At 36.0% G+C, this 19,998-nt stretch overlaps 4 protein-coding genes across 4 annotated transcripts; all 4 read left to right on the forward strand.

Annotated features, from left to right (window-relative positions):
• Positions 1-7,798: 7,798 nt before the first annotated feature.
• On the forward strand, positions 7,799-8,924 carry LOC126676415 (MATH domain and coiled-coil domain-containing protein At3g58250-like). Its single transcript, XM_050370613.2, has 4 exons — positions 7,799-8,021; positions 8,271-8,383; positions 8,479-8,641; positions 8,789-8,924. The coding sequence occupies exons 1-3, from the start codon at positions 7,974-7,976 to the stop codon at positions 8,630-8,632; spliced, it is 315 nt and encodes a 104-aa protein (XP_050226570.1). The 5' UTR covers positions 7,799-7,973; the 3' UTR covers positions 8,633-8,641; positions 8,789-8,924.
• On the forward strand, positions 8,749-10,388 carry LOC126678493 (uncharacterized). The gene is made up of 2 exons (XM_050373388.1): positions 8,749-9,258; positions 9,398-10,388. Exons 1-2 carry the CDS (start codon positions 8,749-8,751, stop codon positions 10,139-10,141), a joined length of 1,254 nt encoding a protein of 417 aa, XP_050229345.1. The 3' UTR covers positions 10,142-10,388.
• A 362-nt stretch (positions 10,389-10,750) lies between these two features.
• Positions 10,751-13,380, forward strand: LOC126676407 (uncharacterized). Its single transcript, XM_050370596.2, has 5 exons — positions 10,751-10,969; positions 11,242-11,358; positions 11,450-11,598; positions 11,732-12,237; positions 12,467-13,380. Exons 2-5 carry the CDS (start codon positions 11,252-11,254, stop codon positions 13,208-13,210), a joined length of 1,506 nt encoding a protein of 501 aa, XP_050226553.1. The 5' UTR covers positions 10,751-10,969; positions 11,242-11,251; the 3' UTR covers positions 13,211-13,380.
• A 3,223-nt stretch (positions 13,381-16,603) lies between these two features.
• LOC126676405 (uncharacterized) lies at positions 16,604-19,841 on the forward strand. Its single transcript, XM_050370595.2, has 6 exons — positions 16,604-16,808; positions 17,029-17,459; positions 17,743-17,843; positions 17,939-18,096; positions 18,165-18,637; positions 18,875-19,841. Exons 2-6 carry the CDS (start codon positions 17,040-17,042, stop codon positions 19,625-19,627), a joined length of 1,905 nt encoding a protein of 634 aa, XP_050226552.1. The 5' UTR covers positions 16,604-16,808; positions 17,029-17,039; the 3' UTR covers positions 19,628-19,841.
• The last annotated feature ends 157 nt before the right edge of the window (positions 19,842-19,998 follow it).

The raw sequence follows: 19,998 nt of genomic DNA on the forward strand, positions 1-19,998 counted from the left end.
AAAATACCTTAAAATTCTTATATTTAGTTTATACTACATTAAAATCCTTATACTTACTCTACAAATTAAAATCAAACCTTATTTCTTTTAAATTATTTATTATATTATTATAAATTCATATATTTATAGATAATTAATAGTGTAGCATTTACTAATTAAAATTAATCAAATAATTATAATTAGTTTATTATTTTAATTTATTTCGGAATTTAATTTTTATTTTAAAATAAAATTTAATCCGTAATTTTAGTCCCACCATCGTTTTCTCCCCACTCCGATCGGCATCCATTAAAATTTTATTTAATGAATTAAATCTCAATTTATTTGAAAATTAAATTTTAATCTATTTAAATATAAATTTAAATCGAGTTTTTTTATACCGGAAAAAAAAATCCGACCGGCCACCACTGCAATGTGGTGGCCTTTCTCTCCTCCATTAATGGAGGAGAGAACAGCAGGTCTCTCCTCCATTATGGAGGAAACCCCATTTGGAGGAAACCTTCCTCCATTTGGAGGAAACAAGCACAGAGCAAGTTTCTTCAATGGAGGAGACGACCTGTTCGTCTCCTCCATTGAGGAAACGCAGATCTGCGTTTCCTCCATTAAAGGAGGAAACCAGCAGGCTTCCTCCATTAATGGAGGAGAGACCTGCTTCTCTCCTCCATTAATGGAGGAATCCGGCAAAATTATTTTTTTTCCCGACAATAATTTTTTTTAGAAAAAAGTGTTATTTGGTCCTTCAATTTTAGCTACATTATTATTTTTTATTTTGACACGTCATTATTTAACGGAGTGTATTATTTAACAGAGAGTATAGCACACTCTCCACATTTTCTGCGTATAGGGGTATAAAAATAACAAAAATTAAAGTATGGGGATTCAAAAACGACAAATTGAAGTATAGGGACCTGATGAAAAAAAAGTGAAGAGTAGAGGGGCCTGAGAATGGGTTTGGCCAAAAAAAAAGACAAACAAACCTTTCATATAGAAAGGACAACAACTTTCGTATAAAAAGACAATCGCTGCAATAAAGATATAAAAAAACTAATATAATCTATAAACGATTTCATCCTCAGTCTTAAAAGTCCTCGATCTATCTTCGATTCTTGATTTGTATACATATCAAAATTGATGCGTCTCGTCGACAATATTACCAAGAAAAACAAAAAAGATGAAAAGGAATCAGCTATTTATTTTATTTCAAAGCAATAAAAAAAGAGATGGCTACCGCCGATGGCAAAAATAATCCATTGATGGCAGCCAAAACAAAAAACAAAAAAAAAACTCTTGACGGCTAAGATTTTCTATTTGAGAGAGAAAAGAGAGAAATTTAGCTTTCTTACGAATTTCAGTGACAAATTTTTTAATTTTTTATTATTACCTTTTATTTTAATTAGGGTAGAAAAATATTTATTAATAGGGATATTGGTAAAACAAATTTTAACGTTCATCTTTATAGCGATTTAATCTCATTGTTAAAAACGATGCAAAAAAAATCTTATCTTTCCATTTGTTGTATATTGTTGCCCAAACCGTTTTTCTGGCAACATTATGGTGCAGGTCGACAAGGGGGTAGGAGCGGGAGTCATCCTCAAAGGTCTACATAAGGTGCAGATCGAGTATTGAGTCCACTTTAATTTTTATGGCGACAAACAACGTAGCGGAGTACGAGGCACTAGTAGCAGGACTAGCACTAGCGGTTGAAGTAAGAACTGAGAACTTGAAAATCCACTACGATTCACAGTTAGTGGTGGGACAAATAGACGAAGCGTTCGCCATAAAGGAGAAAAACCTGCTAAAATACAATAAAAGGGCGAAGGAGTTTCTACAAGAAATTAAGAAGCGAGGATGACAATGACAAATAAAAAAGATGGGAGGGAAGAAAATGTAGAGGCAGACTAGATAGCAAAAGCAGCATCGGAAAAAAGCGACAAGTTTCAAACGTTGGAATTCAAAGAATAAATAGCATCACCAACAATCGATGCGCCGACAAGTTGCCCCGTACAGGAATTAGACGAATGGATGGAACCTATCTTGAAATATTTAGAAGAGGGAAAGACTCCCGAAGACCAAGGTGAAGCATAAAAGATAAGGATGATGGCCAGTCGATACACGATCTACCAAGAAACTCTATATCGAACGGCCGCAAGCTACCAATGGCGCAGATGCGTAAGGGAAGGAAAGTATATCTTAAGCGAACTACACGATGGAATATGCGGAGCACACGAAGGACCAACCACCATGGTGAGAAAAGTAGCTCTGCAAGGGTATTACTGGCCAAACATGGAAGAAGACGCCAAGGAACTGGTAAAGAAATGCGACAAATGCTAAAGACACGAGGATAGCTCGCACATCCTGGCTCATGAAACAAAGTCGGCGCATAGCCCCTAGCCGTTCGCAAAATGGGGAATAGACATCCTGGGACCATTCCCAACAGCGAAAAATCAGAAGAAATCATCTTCGTGGCAATCGACCACTCTACAAAATGGATAGAAGTAGAAGCAGTCTCCACGATAACAGCGGCCAAAGCAGAGGAGTTTTTCTGGAGAGAAATGGTGTGTAGATTCGGGATACCCAAGATGTTAGTAACTGACGACGTAAAGCAATTCGACAGCGCAACTTTTAGGGATTTCTGCAAAAACCTTGGTATAAATCTACAATGCACATCAGTGGCGCACCCCCAGACTAACAGAATGACAGAGGTTATTATCAGAACAATTTGTAAAGGATTGAAAAAGAGGTTAGACGAAGCATAAGGTAATTGGGTGGAAGAGCTGAACAACGTAGTTTGGGCATACAGAACAACCCCAAGAAAGTGAACGGGAGAAACACCGTTCCGTTTAACGTACGGAGTAGAAGCCGTCATCCCAGTGGAAATCGTAATTCCATCGATAAGAACAAAACATTACAACGAAGAAACTAACGAAAAAGAACTAAGAAGATCTATGGACTAGCTAAAAGGAAGGAGACATGCGGCGAATATCTAAGCAGAAGCTTACCGAAGTCAAACAGCCAGATACTACAACAAGAGGGTGCAACCAAGAACTTCAAGATGGGAGATACGGTATTAAGAGACCCGGCAATAGGAAAAGGCAACACTGGTGTAGGCAAAATGGAAAGCAATTGGGATTGACTGTACCGAGTGACCAAGACAACCGGAGGAGGAGCATACCGTCTAGAGACAATGGAAGGACAAGAAATACCTAGATTCTGGAATGTAGAACACTTGAAATTGTATCATGAATAAAATAGAAGAAAATGCGGATTAGAAGCTACAGAAGTGCAAAAAAACATAATAAAAGAAAAATAATACGAAGGGGAAACAATTCCCCAAAGGCAATGACCACCATATTGAGAAACATTTCTCAGGAAAAATAAAATTGAACAAACGACAAAAAAGGAGAGAGAAAAGAGAAGACATTTGGGAGGCATCTCCCACAGCACAGTAACAAACTACTAGAGGAACAGTCCTCAAAAGCCAACACACGACAACAACTATAAAAATAAAAGAGAAGCAACCGCTAGCGAATCATTCAGCAAAAATAAAATGCGATGGAAAATACAACCTACGAATAAATACAAGAAACAAAGATAGCAGAAGTACAAAATCCAACACTATTACATAGCTATTTCCTACCAAAAGAAAAGCTACAAAAACTATTACAAGAGCAATCAACCACCATTGGGGGTATTCAGAAAACCAAAACCCTCGGACATGAAAGGCATGCTGGGTCCGGCAGGGCCAAAGACTGTGAGGCAAAGGGAGAAGAAACTCAAAGACAATTGAGGCAGTCTTATATGGCTGATGGAAGCCGAAGGAACGAAAGCAGGTGCGAAGGAAGGAGCAACGGCAGGAGGCACAACATTAGCTCGCTTGAAATCAGCTAACAGACGCTGAGCCTCTTCCTTCAACAAACGGGCATCAACAGTAAGAAAGGAAGTATCCCCACCCGGATTCAAAGTCAGATAATTCTTACGAATATCCCTCCGATATAACCGCAGCAATCGAGAGATAAGTAAGGCAGAGTCTTCCAAACCTTCCTCCGCCACAGCATGATCGACCTTAAGACGGGCAAGCTAAACCTGAAGATCGACATTTTCCCTCCACAAAAGGTCCCTCTCAATGAAAGCCTCTTTCACCTGTAAATCCGCAAAGGAGCGGTCCGCCTGTTCTAACGCCAACTCACACTCCTTCGCGATAAAATGTTGCTGGGCAATACGAACACCGTCAACAGCAGCCAAAAGCGCCTGGCACACAGAATAAAAAAGACCCTCACCCTCCAAAAGGTGATAAAAAGATGGAGGCTCCATTATCCCGATGAAATCGCGGATCCGGCGAAAATCATCCAGATCATGACGATTGCAACCAAAAGGAAGAATCAGATGAGAACCCCCATGAGGACCATAAGGGGGAGCAACAATCTTATCTTCTCCACCTTCACCAGCCTGAAAAGATGAAGATGCGGCAAACGGATCCAGGGGAGAGGTGCCGGCCTCGACCGGAGCTGGAGAGATGGACGCCGAAAGAGTCAAAACCACATCGAGACGAGGAGAAGAAGATAGCAGCACCATTGGGCGACGACAAGAAGAAGCTTGGCGAGAGACTCCAGGCAGCAACAAAGGAATAGACAGAGCAACAGATGGAGCAGGATGTACCTCCGACTTATTTTTAGGAGGGAGATCTGAATCACCATCCCATAAACGCTTTTGAGAAACCATGACGGGAGAGGAAGAAGCAAGCAAATTTATTAAGCGCCCTGCCAACACAAACGGTGAGAAAAAACACAGACCAATACAAAAGTATATACAAAAAATAACAACGGACTCACCAACAACAGGAGAAGCGCCCGGCAAAGAAGAAACGGTAGCGGAAGCAGCAGGAATAGAAACAGGGGGCGCAACACGATTCCATAAATACTCACTAATAAAATCACTGAACGCCCGATACCCTTCAGTATATATAGTACCGAGCCGTTGCATGAGAAAATATTCCTCTGTTGGAACCTCGTAAGGATCACGCGGCTCAATATGGGAGCGCCAAATAACAGGGCTGAGGGATTTAGATGGATGAGAGATGATGGAGAACTTACTCTTCCACTGCCTCTTAATTGAGCCAGGAAGGTCATCAGACATCTTCAAACCAGAGCAAAATCCCAAAGAGATAAAGGCGGATCCTTTTTCCGATAGGGAGAGTTCATCCAATAGTGCACGCGATTGAGAGTCAATCGTTCGTTGTTAAGATTATGAAGCGACTTCAGACAAATAAAAATGACGAATGAAACTGAGATAAGGCGATACCCCAAGACTCTAGAAACTAGGGGTGAGCACGGTTCGGGGGAATCCGGGGATTGACAAATCTCCGGAACCAAACCAAAAGTCGGGGATATCAAAAATTGGATATCCGGATCCGTACCAATAATCGGTTCGGTTCGGAGATTTTATTTTTCGGTACGGTTTGGTACGGGGATTCGGTCCTAATGGTTCGGTACGGTTAGGTACGGATATCACTAAAACCACGGATATTATTTTATTTAAAACGTGATCTCTACTATATTATAATATATTATTTTCACTTTTAAAATTAATTAGCTACTCATTCATTCATATTTTTTATATTTTCAACTATCACAAGTAAATAATCATCAATAAAATAAAAAGGCACCACATGTATATTATCGTTCGATTTAATATTAATTTTTTGATTTTGATAAGGGTACTTTTAAATATTCTCAAGTCTAAAATTATATCATTTTTGTTAAAACTATGTAATTTGGTCAATGATAGAAAATAATAAATATGTGTTGTTCATATTAATTTATAAAAAAATACTTTTAATAATTATTAAATACTTGACAAATTCATATAATTTTCATTGAAATATATTAGTATTTTGTTTTTATGTAAATTAAATTTTTTTTTATATATATAGACTAATATTTTTAATATAATATTATTTAATTTTATAAACAATTTTAATTTTTAGTAATTTAAAGTTAATACAAATACAATATATATATATATATATATATATATATATATATATATATATATATATATATAAAATTTCGGTTCTTCGGGTATAAGTTCGGTACTTCGGTTCGGTACGGTTTGGTTCTCGGTACGGTTATTTATAAAAGATCCAGAACCGTACCAATAAAATTTTCGGTACGGTTCGGTTCGGGGAAAGTCAATGGTCAACGGATATTTTTCGGTCCTGGATATTTTCGGTCCGATTTTTGGTTCGGTTTTGGAGATATCCAGGATCCGTGCTCACCCCTACTAGAAATCGGAGCAATAACAAATCCAAAAGAAAGTGAACACCAGCCAAAAGTTGTTCTTTAAAAACAAAAGATGAGCCAGGAGGCAGACGAGAATTGGCAAATTGACACTTCGCCGGAAGATCCATGTGATAATCGTCCGGGATACCGTAAGTCTTCCGAAGCAAAACAAGAGACTCCCGGGTCAAGGAAAAACGCCACTTCTTTAAAGAGGCGACTGCTTCAGGATAACCGTCAGCCATGGTCAAGGAAGATATAGATCGACGAACGAGAAATAAAGCAAGAAGAGAAAAAAAAAACGCAACAGGAACAAAGAGAATAAAAAGGAAACAAAAAGATAAATATGGCAAATTTTGAAACTAAACGAGAAATGAAACGATGACAGGACACTAAAAGATACAACACGCAATAAATGCAACATAACAGACTGTTAGCAAAGCTCAGAAAAATAGGAGTGAAAAAACAAGAAGAGGTGACACGGCCCAAGAAAAGCCTGTTTCACATTACAGACATAAAATATCTATGCAAAGACGGAACTAGAGGAGGATTAATGATGGAATAAGCCCACAAAGCACTCGGATTAGCACAAAACCCACATCAACTAAAAAAAAGAAAGAACACGCACTCGCCTATAAATAAAACGGTCCCATACTCACACGGGGCAGATATCTGATAATAACACTTATACACATAAACCAAACACATATACTAGCAACCCAATTTTATATCATATATCACTTGTAACACCACCGCATCTATCAGTACTATTTATGACATTAGCGCCTATTTAAAATATATACTAAATATAAAAAGGGGTCAATTTGATTCTTTAAGGTGCAATTGAAACTCAAATATTGCGAAATAGAGTAAAATTGGTGATTTTTCAACATCGGGATAGGATCGAAAAGAGACTAAAAGGCTAGAAATTTTTAAGGCATTAAATAATTATTTTATAACTCTTTTGTAGCCTTTTAATTTTTTTTTAATTTTTTTTTCAAATAGTCTTCTTACAAATTTTAGTGACAATATTTTTATTATTTTATATTTTATATGTTGATTTTTAGTATATTTATATAAAATTATTTTATCATTTAAATAAAATTAAATCATTTTTTTATATAATTAAGAAGAGGGGAATGAGATTCGAACACGAGACCTCTTATAAGAATACGTGTGGTTACAATATCACTAAATTTAAATCATTTTTAATATATGTATTTTGCTAAAATTAATTTTTTTACTCTGTTAATAATAGGATTAATAACAAAATTAAGAATATAAAATCATTTTCATTTTTTATCTTTTACTCCCTCCGTTCCAATAGAGTTGTCCACTTTGAAAAATATTTTTGTTCTAAAATTCTTGTCCACTTTCAAAAAGTAACTAATTTTTACACTTAATTTTCCTATATTACCCTTATTTAAAATTCACTAATGAATAGATTAAAAGTAAATTGTAAGTAGACCCTAAGGTAAAGTGGACAATTCTATTGGAAGGGAGAGAGTATCTTTTAATTTTATGAAAACTGAAAACTTAGAAATGGAGAAGAAATTTAAGAACAGAAAACAGAAAATCAAGTTCCCTTATTTTAAATATTTACAATCTTTTAAAACTTGGAGCCATAAATTGAAGGAGAAAGTGAAGTAAGGTGTTAATTCGTTCATTCTTTTTTTGAGAGGTTAATTCGTTCATTCAATGAACTCTAATTCTAGGGTTCAGTCAACAGTGAGTCAATCATTGGAGGTGCGTATCTAAATGTTCGTTTTCATTTCATTTAATCCCATGGCTTGCTTTGTTAAGAATAATTGCTCACCTTGAGGAAGTAAAATATTATTTGAATTTTATTTTCCTAGAGGTTTTTATAATATGAATTTGATTTTACCATTAAATTAGTTGATAAATTTCATGAAATTAGTTGTGCTTGTATCTGATATTTGATCATACCAACTTACCATGTATTTATTGACAATTTGTTGGTGCATGATGCAAAAGCTCAAGATGAAGAATCCTGCCTCTACTAATTTCACATGGAAAGTTGATAACTTTTCCAAATTGACTCAAAACGGACTGTATTCATACATTTTCATTGCCGAAAGATGTAGATGGTATAAATCATGGTTAATCTCATTTTAGTTTTGATCTCATCATACGGTACTTGTTTTGCACAACTCTATCTTCATGTCGTCGTTTAAATTCACAGGAGGTTGCTTGTATATCTGAAAGTAGGTTATGGCTATGATGATCATTTGTCGATTCACATATTTGCTGAACCAAATAAATTGCCAAATGGTTGGAGCAGAGATGCAGATATCAGCCTGTCAGTAATTAATCAACTCGATAACAGGCCTATATAGTTAAAAAAGGTACATGATTTAGCATAACTGATAGCCCTATACTTTATTACTAGTACTTGCATTTTTAACTCCGTGATAGTGAAAAGTTTAGATTCATTTGATGCTTCTAGCAAGCCATGCGCATAAGCATACTAATAATACTAGAATCATTTTCAGGTACACATGTATTCAGTGAAAAAGCCAACGGTTGGGGTTTCTCATCTCATCCTAGAACATTAAGTGGTCCTGTTGCATGGTATCTAGTGAATGATACACTTACAGTTGAAGCTGAGATTCAAGTCCGTAGTGTTGTGCATTATTCTGTGATTGAACCTGCAAAGGAAGTTAACAAAGATGAACTGAAACAGCCCAAGCGAGCAGTTGAAACATCACAAGATCAAGTTCCCCTGAGTTGTCATAGCAAAAAATTTAAAAAGCGTAATTCAAAGGCGGAAAATTTACCTCAGAAGGAAGTACTTGAAACTGTAGCGACGGTTGAACCACCAACTGCTGTAGCAACTCCTTTAATTGCTAAACCTCTGAGTCGGACAGAAGGAGCTGTTCAAACCGGAGCTACCACTAATGAGCAAGAAATTGTGAAGGAACCACTTCTGCCTCCTACTGTCAACGAGAAGGATCTTCCTCAGGTAATTTTCTTACCCATTTTGTTAGGCATATTTGATTTTAAATGGAATATACCAAACAGCATATAGAGCTTATATTGAGAATCTGGGATAATTTAGATTGTGTTACAGCTCATTTGTTCAATTAATCTATCGATGACAGGATCCTCCTTCTGCGCCTGCATTATCCTCCCCTGATTTGCAGAAGTTTTCTAAGAATCTTCTGACTGAAATTTCAAGTCGGACAAGGACTCAAAAATCTCTTCCTAGCAATGAAATTCCAGTTTTAAGCGAAGCAACTGGGACTGACTTTGTATGTCAACAAAAGGAAGCATTGGGCGGGTTTCTGAATATGTCATTAGAGGCTATCCAACAAGCTGATGCCTTTGGAAATATCGAGAAGATTATCCTTGTACTCGTTCAGCATGCTAACAGTTTACAGGAGAAGACAATTCTTGAAGATCTAGCTTCTCGCTTGGCAGAATTTCAAGAGAGCGTCCCGAGATCTACAACCATTGCAGAAACTCTGCGAGCTCGCAAAACATCTCTTGCAGGGAAAACTGTAGATCTTAATGCAAGATTGGAGCAAAGAAAAAAGGAACTAACTTCCTTGGAAGACAAATTCTCAAGGCTTTCGGAAGAAGCAGCAAAACTCCATGCTGAAATTCAGCGCTTAACGACACAAAAGGAGGAGGTCTTTTCCCTGAAGCAATCTGCTGCAATTGAACTGCAGAAAGCCAATGAAGGAGCATCGAGAGACCTTGAAGAATGGAGAGACTTAGAAGGGGAAATCAAGCAGTCCAATGCCGAAAGGCTTGGAGCCAAAGAGAAACTGGTATTAGCTAATGTGCGTTGGAAACATTACAAAGAGGATCTTTCAGAGACCATGAAGAACGCAGAGGCTTAGACGGAGAAATCAAGCAGTCCAATGCCGAATGGCTCATTAGCTAATGTGCGGTAGAAACTCTACAATTAGGAGGATCTTGGTTTTGGAAAGCTTACTATTTTGTAAAAACTTATTTGAATCATGTAGTCTATCATAGAAAAATTATTCAGTAATTAATTGAATTACTGTTCATTTCTGCTTTTCCTTTAGCCTCGTATAATATGAACAAAATTAAATTCAGCTCATCCACCTAAACTTTTATTTGCTACTTTAGTGCTTGAATGTTTATTTATTTTACATTAGTATTTGATTTTCTAAAATTGCATATCGAGTATTCTTTTTATTATAAAACTATTAATAAGGTCAAAAATAAAATTTAAATTGTCATTTTGATTTCATATTGGCGAATATATCAGATGCATATTTTTTTTATTAATATGATATCAAATTCGAGTAATATGACACTTATTTTATCATTTTAGCATACAAATAATGATAAAAAAATATTTATTTGTTATATTTTAAAAATTCAGATGCCAATATAGTAGAGCCAGAAAAGTTTAGGCACCTGTAGGCTGTAATGTTATTTTTCTAAAAATAAAATAAACAAGTCAATATTGATGATTTTAACAAACATTGGATCTTTCATTGATGTAAATTTATCGATTCAATATTTACATATATAAAAGTGTAGGGATCCAGTTCTAAAACAAGGACAAGTGAAGGAACCCAAATTACATTATGACTGTATAACTATAAGCCAAATTTGAAATATGTTGGGAGAGGGTGAAGCAATTCCTTCAATCATTAAACTCTAGGGTTTAGCTAAAAGTCGATCAATCATTGCAGGTATGTATCTTAATCTTAGTTTTCATTTCATTTAATCTCATGAATTGCTTAATTAGGAGTAATTACTCAGAAAAACCATGCAATTGTTCATTGGGCAAAGTGATAATTATTTGGAATTCTTCAGAGTTTGATTTTTTTTAAGATTATTCAAGAGGTTTTTGAGTATGTAATTGATTTTACCATGTAATTATTCAATAAATTAGTTGTACTTGTCAGCTGTGTAGAATAATTTTTAACACTTGCTGTCGTTTTGTTGGTGCATCATGCAAAAGCTGGGTAAATATGGAAGATCCTGCCTCAACTAAATTCACATGGAAAATTCCAAACTGTTGCGAAAGGATTACATGGACTCTTGTTTCGGACATTTTCATCGTCCACGGATGTAAATGGTATAAATCACGGTTGTCTCATTTTAGTTTTCATCTTATCCTGTGCTTGTTTTGCTCTAGTCTATTTTCATATGTTCGTATAAATTCGCAGGCGTTTGCGTAGTTTCCCAAGAGTATACGATTTGTCAATATACCTAGACGTTGCTGACTCAATTAGCTTGCCATGTGGTTGGAGAAGACGTGCAAATTTTAGCGTGACAGTTATTAGTCAATTTGATAAGAAGTTTTCCGTTACAAAAGGTACATGATTTATTATAATTAAAAGTCTCTACTTCATTACGAATACTTGGATTGCGAACTCCATGATTGTAAAAAGTTTAGAATTGTTGGCTACTTCTAGCAAATCATGTGTATAACTAATTAGCATTTTCAGATACGAAACATGTATTCAATGCAAACGCAAGCAATTGGGGTTTCATATCGTTCATTCCTCTTAGCTCAATAAAAATTCCTGGTACAAGGTATAATGTGAATGATACACTTATAGTTGAAGCTCGGATTGAAGTCTGTAATGTTGTGCATTATTCTGTGATTCAACCTGCAAAGAATGTTAATGAAGATAAACAAAAGCTGCACAAGCGAGCAGTCGAAACATCACTAGATCAAGCTCCTCTGAGTTGTCATAACAAAAAACACAAAATGTCTAATTCAAAAGCGAAAAATCTACCACAGAAGGAAGTACTTGCAAATAAAGGAATGGTTGAACCACCAACTTCTATAATAAATCATTTTTCTGATCAACCGTTCCATTATTTTCTTTCTTCTTACTATCAGACTGGAATAGCAGTTCAACAATTTGTAACTACCACTAACGAACAAAATATTGTGATGAAAGCACTTCCACCTCCCACTATTGTTGATGAACAGGATCTTACTCAGGTAATTTTCTTACACATTTTATTAGGCATATTTGCTTTTTTTTAAAGTTGGTAGAAATAAATGATATATCACATATCAACTGTGTGTGAGGATATCTAGTATTTTTAAACATGTTGAGTCTTTCCACTCATTGCACGTTTACTTTAAATTGACCTTAAATTCAGAGCCTGGGATAACTAAAATTTTATGAACTCTTAGCTCAGTTGTTCAATTAATCTGTTGATGACAGGATCCTCCCTCCGAGCCTGTATTATCCTCCCCAGATGTGCAGGAAATTTCGAAGAATCTTCTAACTGAAATTTCAAGTCGGACAAGGACTCAGAAATCCTTTCCCAGCAATGAAATTCCAATTCCAAGTGAAGCAAGTAGGCCTGACTTCATACGTCAACAAAAGGAAGCACTGGACGGGTTTCTCAATATGTCATTAGAGGCTATACAGCAAGCTGATGCCTTTGGAAAAATGGAAAAGATTATTCTTGCACTCGTTCAGCATACTAACAGTTTACAGGAGAAGACAATTCTTGAAAATCTAGCTTCTCGTTTGGCAGAATTTCAAGAGAGCGTTCCGAAGTCTACAACCATAGCGGAAACTGTGCAAGCTCGCAAAATATCTCTTGCAAGGAAAAGTGTAGATCTGAACGCAAGATTGGAGCAAAGTCAAAAGGAACTAACTACCTTGGAGGAAAAATTCTCAAGGCTTTCGGAAGAAGAAGCAAAACTCCATGCTGAAATTCAGCGCTTAACGACACAAAAGGAGGAGCTTCTTTCCCAGAAGCAATCTGCTGCAATTGAACGGCAGAAAGCCAATGAAGGAGCATCGAGAGAACTTGAAGAATGGAGAGGCTTAGAAAGGGAAATCAAGCAGTCCAATGCCGAAAGGCTCGAAGCCAAAGAGAAACTGGCATTAGCTAATGTGCGTTGGAAACATTACAAAGAGGATCTTGCAGAGACCATGAAGAATGGAGAGGCTTAGACGGATAAATCAAGCAGTCCAATGCCGAATGGCTCATTAGCTAATGTGCTGTAGAAACTCTACATTAAGGATCTTGGTTTTGGAGAGCTTAATATTTTGTAAAAACTTATTTGAATCATGTAGTTTATCAAAGTGAGCTTAATATTTTGTAAAGGCTTTTTTTAATTTCAGCATGGAGTTTTTTTTTGTTGGTGCATGATGCAAAAGCTCAGGAAATATGGAGAATCCGGCCTCAGCTAAATTCACATGAAAAATTGATAATTTTTCCAAATTGACTCGAACGGATTATATTCAGACATTTTCATTGCCCAAGGATGTAATTGGTATAAATCATGGCCGTTCTCATTTTAGTTCTCATCTTATCATATATATTTGTTTCGCTCAACTGATCTGTGTTCATCTGGCTGTACGATTCGCAGGCGTTTGCTTATTTTCCCTAAAGGTGGATCATTTGTTAATATACCTAAGTTTGCCAAATGGTTGGAGCAGAGACGTAGCTTTAAGCCTGTCGGTAATTAATCAATCCAAGAAAATGTTGACAGTTACAACAGGTGCATAATTTAGCATCATTGGAAGTTTACATTTTTTTTCTTATAACCCGATCAGATAGGTCATTACTAATACTTTGCATTGTAAACTCCATGATAGTGAAAAGTTAAGATTTATTATCTACATCTAGCAAAACCTGAGCATTAGCTTTTAGCAGAAACACAACATGTATTCGATGCAACAACACATAGCGATTGGGGTTTCACATCTTTCATTCCTCTTAGCGAAATAAACAGTCCTGCTGCAGGGTATCTAGTGAACGATACTCTTAGAGTTGAGGTTGAGATTGAAGTCCATAGTGTTGTGCATTATTCTGTGACTGAGCCTTCAAAGGAAGCAAACAAAGATGAACTGATACTGCCCAAGTGAGCAGTTGAAACATCACTAAATCAAGTTTCCCCGAGTTGTCATAACAAAAGATTTGAAAGGTGCATTTCAAAGGAAAAAATCTACACCAGAAGGAAGTACTTGAAACTGAAGTGACGGTTGAACCACCAACTGCTAATTCTCTAACTGCTAAACTACTGAGTCAAACTGAAGGAGCAGATCAAACTGGAGCTTCCGGTAACGAAAAAGAAATTGTGAAGGAATCACTTCCACCTCCTACTATTGTCGATGAAAAAGATCTTCCTCAGGTACATTTCCTACCCATTTTGTGTGGCATATGCACTTTATTGTAACACTACTGGAGTTAAATGGTATCATCACATATCAATTGTGCGAGGATAGGCTAGTATTTATAGACATGTTGCGATTCTGCACTCATTTTTAGATGGAATATACAAGGTAGCAAATAGTTTTTTTTTCTTTTTTTTGTAGCAAATAGACTTAAATTGGGAATTTGGGATAGTCAAGATTTTGCAAACTCTCAGTTGTTTTTGTCAAATTCATCTATTGACGACAGGATCCTCCTACCTTTGAGCTTGTATATCGTCCCCAGATATACAAGAAATTTCTAAGAATCTTCTGAATGAGATTTCAAGTCGGACAAGGACTCAAAAATCATTTCCTAGCAATGAAATTCCAGTTTCTACTGAAGCAACTAGGCCTGACTTTGTGAGTCAACAAAAGGAAGCACTGCTAGGTTTCTTCAATATGTCATTAGAGGCTATACAACAAGGACAACATCGAGGGGATTATCCTTGCACTTGTTCAGCATGCTAACAATTTACAGGAGAAGACAATTCTTGAAGATCTAGCTTCTCGTATGTTGGAATTTCGAGAGTGCATTTCGAACTCTACAACCAAAGCAGAAACTGTGGAAGCTCGCAGAAAATCTCTTGCAGGGAAAACTGTCGATCTTAATGCAAGATTGGATGAAAGACAGAAGGAAATAAGTGCCTTGGAGAACAAATTCTCAAGGCTTTCGGGAGAACAAGCAAAACTCCGAGCTGAAATTCTGTGCTTAGAAATACAAAAAAAGTCTGCTGCAATTTCTTTTAATTATCAAACTATTTATAAGGTCAAAATAAATTTGTTATTCATTTTATTTTCATCAAAGATATAACGAATCAACATCTGACAAATTCACCACAAATTATAGCAAATACTACAAATCCAAGAGTAAAACAACATCTGATAAATTGCTTTCAGCTAATTCAGCAGAAGAGACTGTGATCTTCACCTTTGATTTTGTGGTGTCTTGGTTCTGGTCTGACAAATCTAACCTCACAGGGGCGATTAGTGTTATACCTGACTGCTGTTTGAAAAGTTTGGAGCTGTTGAGAAGAAGAATCTTTGATTTTCGCCTTAAAGGTTATAAATAACTCATTCGTCTTGTGATTAACCTTCTGAATGCCAACATATTCCAGCTTTTGCCTCTTATCATCGCCCTTGCCATTATAAAAATCAACGGCCATGCGAGCTGCTTTCGGGACTCCTATTTTATAGTACTCGTCTGCCTCCTTACTATGAAGATCGATAGGGAAAATCTTACCCACGCACTTCTCGGGGATTAGGTCGGCATCCATATGAAAACCTTGATATTTGAAAACCATGTCATGATACACCCAAAATCGCTTCCTTTCTTCTTCATTATCGAAAATTTTCTCGGAATCATCGCCAGCGCTAGCTTCTTCTCCATCACTGTCTTCCTCATCGCTACCATCAGTTTTTGCCTTCTTCAGAGGTGATTCCGCGACGGCATCACTATCGCTGTCCCAATCCGGCGGAGTAGGGCAGCGATCATATTCAGATGGATCTACAATAGGCCCCCATATCATCGGCCAATTCAACATCTTTCGCCAAATTATTTCAAACAAACTGTTGATGGTGAAAACAAAAGGATATCCCCAGGCAATATGAGACTTGTTTTTATCATTTTAGCACCTATGCAATAAATAATAAAGGATTAACTCATTTTAAGGTCCTTTAACTTTACAAATTTTGTTTATATGGTCCTTTAAATTTTCATTTGGTCTAATGTAATATGTAGTCCTTTAACTTTATGTTTTTTATTTATCAGGTTCCCTAAACTTTCATTTGGTCTTACATATCCTTAAACTTTAATTTTTTACTTCCTCAAGTCCTTAAAAATGTAAAGTTAAGGGATTAGACAAATAAAAAAATATAAAGTTGAGAGATCAGATAAAGAAAAAAAAACATAAAGTTAAGGGACCAGATAAGACCATATGAAAGTTTAAGGACCGGATGAATAAAAAATGTAAAATTAAGGGATTAGATAAGATCAAATAAAAGTTTAGGGACCAAATAGATAAAATCTATAAAGTTGAAGGATCTTAAAATGGATTAAACCAATAATAAAATAATTTTTTGTTAAACTTTAATTTTAAAAAGTTAAAATAGTAATTTAAAATAAATAAAAATCAAATCACTTCAGATAAGTTCAAGCACCTGTAACATATTTTTAGTAAAACAAAATAAAAATGTAAAATCTAAAGTTTCGTATTTCAGAGATGGAGCCCTAAGTTCAAAGAAGAAGAAAATCAAAGGAAAATAGTAATGTGTTGAAGGAGAAAGTGAAGTAGGAGAGCAATTCCTTCAATCATTGAACTCTAGGGTTTACTTAACAGTCAATCAATCTTTGCAGGTGCGTAAACTGTATCTCAATCTGTGTTTTCATTTCATTTAATCTCATGACTTGCTTTATTAAGAGTAGTGTACTCAGAGAAACCCTTAAATTGCTCATTATGGAATGTGATAATTATTTGGAATTGTTCAAAGTTTTAATATTTCATACTTTTAGTGTTTTTTTCTTTATATAAATTGCATAAGATGTTTATAATAGTTTTATATAATGACTGTTGTAGTTACTACGACCATGGTGCAATCCTTCTTGATACGTTGGAATGGGGAGATGGTATACACTCGGTGTGGACTGGATTATGATAATGGGTGCGAAGGTGTTGCTCCATTGTGTACTGAAAGGACTATTGGGGAATTACATAGCATAATTAAAAGGAGAATCGGATTGGGATCAGAATTTGAAATAACGAGGATTACATCACGATACCCAATTTTTAATAACCACCATCAAATAATTATCTACCGTCCCTTTACAGTGAAGACTGACGAGGATGTGAACAGAATAATTTGCTATGCTGCAAAGGTTCCAGAAATTCTCTACCTCGAGTTGTATGTAGAGTACAATAGGATGACTGTTCCTCGCAACTATATATCAGAGAGAGGTGAAGAATCACTTCTGCCCCCTACTTTTGTCGACGGGAAGGATCTTTTTCGGGTAATTTTCTTACCTATTTTATTAGGCCTATTTGATTTTAAGAATATACCAGGCAGCATATAGAGCTTATATTGAGAATCTGGGATAATTTTGAAGAACCTCCAGTTGCGTAAAACATTATTTGAATTTTATTTTCCTAGAGGCTTTATGTTATGTATTTGATTTTACCATGTAATTATATATTATTAAATCAGTTATGCTTGTATCTGATATTTGATTATACCATCTTACCACGTAATTATTGCCAATTTGTTGGTGGATGACGCAAAAGCTCAATATGCAGGTTCCTGCCTCAACTAAATTCACATGGAAAATTGACAACTTTTCCGAATCGACTAAAAGGAAACTACAGTCGGACATTTTCATTGCTGGAAGATGTAAATGGTATGAATCATGGTTGATCTCATTTTAGTTTTGAGCTTATCATGTGGTACTTGTTTTGCACAACTCTATATTCATGTCATCGTATAAATTCGCAGGTATTTGCTTATATATCCCAATAGAAGTTATGCTGATATGTTGTCGATTTACATAGCCAATCCTGACTCAATGAGTTTGCCAAATGGTTGGAGCAGAGATGCAGATATTAGCCTGTCAATAATTAATCAATCCAATAACATGACTAAAGTTAAAAAAGGTACATGATTTGATGCTCCTAGCAAGCCATGCGCATAAGCATACTAATAATACTAGAATCATTTTCAGGTACACATTTATTCAATGCAAAAGCCGTCTTTTGGGATACCCCTTCTCCTCTTCCTATAATACGTAATCCCGCTGCATGGTATATAGTGAATGATACACTTACAGTTGAAGCTGAGATTCAAGTCCATAGTGTTGTGCATTATTCTGTAATCACACCTGAAAAGAAAGTCAACAAAGATGAACCGAAACTGCCCAAGCGAGCAGTTGAAACATCAGTAGATCAAGTTCCCCTGAATAATTATAGCAAAAAATTAAAAAAATGCATTTCAAATGCGAAAAATATACCCCAGAAGGAAGTACTTGAAACTGAAGCGACGGTTGAACCAGGAACTGCTATTGTAACTCCTTTAACTGCTAAACCACTGAGTCAGACTGAAGGAGCAGTTCAAACCGGAGCTACCACTAACGAACAAAATATTGTGAAGGAATCACTTCTGCCTCCTACTATTGTCGACGAAAAGGATGTTTCTCAGGTTACTCATTTAATTAGGCAATATTTGCTATATTTTAACATTGGTAGAATTAAATTGTATAATCACATATCAACTACTTGTGAGGATATGCTAGTTATAAACATGTTGGGTCTCTCCACTCACTGCATGTATTTTAAAAAGAATATGCAGCATATAGACCTTATATTGAGAATTTGGGATAATTAAGATTCTGTGAACACTGATAGCTCATTTGTTCAATTAATCTATTGATGACAGGATCCTCCTTCTGTGCCTGTATTATCCTCCCCTGATGCGCAGAAAATTTCTAAGGATCTTCTGACTGAAATTTCAAGTCGGACAAGGACTCAAGAATCTCTTCCTAGCAGTGAAATTCCAGTTTTAAGCGAAGCAACTAGGACTGACTTCGTATGTCAACAAAAGGAAGCACTGGACGGCTTTCTCAATACGTCATTAGAGGCTATACAACAAGCTGGTGCCTTTGGAAATATCGATAAGATTATCCTTGTACTCATTCAGCATGCTAACAGTTTACAGGAGAAGACAATTCTTGAAGATCTAGCTTCTCGCTTGGCAGAATTTCAAGAGAGCGTCCCAAAATTTACAACCATTGCAGAAACTCTGCAAGCTCGCAAAACATTTCTTGCAGGGAAAACTGTAGATCTTAATGCAAGATTGGAGCAAAGACAAAAGGAACTAACTTCCTTGGAAGACAAATTCTCAAGGCTTTCGGAAGAAGAAGCAAAACTCCATGCTGAAATTCAGCGCTTAACGACACAAAAGGAGGAGCTTCTTTCCCAGAAGCAATCTGCTGCAATTGAAATGCAGAAAGCCAATGAAAGAGCATCGAGAGAACTTGAAGAATGGAGAGGCTTAGAAGGGGAAATCAAGCAGTCCAATGCCGAAAGGCTTGAAGCCAAAGAGAAATTGGCATTAGCTAACGTGCGTTGGAAACACTACATAGAGGATTTTGCAGAGACCATGAAGACCATAAAGAAAGAAGAGGCCTAGACGGGTGAATCAAGCAGTTTAGTGCCGAATGGCTCAGACACAAAAAGAAACTAACTTTAGCTAATAGGCGTGGGAAACTCTACAGTAAGGATCTTGGTTTTCGAAAGCTTAATATTTTGTAAAGACTTATTTGAAACATGTAGTTTATCAAAGTGAACTTATGCAAAAACATTATTAATTAAGCAATTAATTGAATTAGTTCATTTTTCTTTTCCTTTAGCCTCATACGACAGGAATAAATTTAAAAATTTGGTTCATCCACCTAAACTTTTATTTATTACTAATTCAGTGTTTGGATGTTTACTTATTTCACATTAGTATTTTAATTTCCTAAATTGTAACAGAGTGTTTTTAGTTTTTTTTTTTCATTA

Source organism: Mercurialis annua, linkage group LG4 (assembly GCF_937616625.2).
Source record: "Mercurialis annua linkage group LG4, ddMerAnnu1.2, whole genome shotgun sequence".
In the NCBI taxonomy this organism is placed as follows: Eukaryota; Viridiplantae; Streptophyta; class Magnoliopsida; order Malpighiales; family Euphorbiaceae; genus Mercurialis; species Mercurialis annua.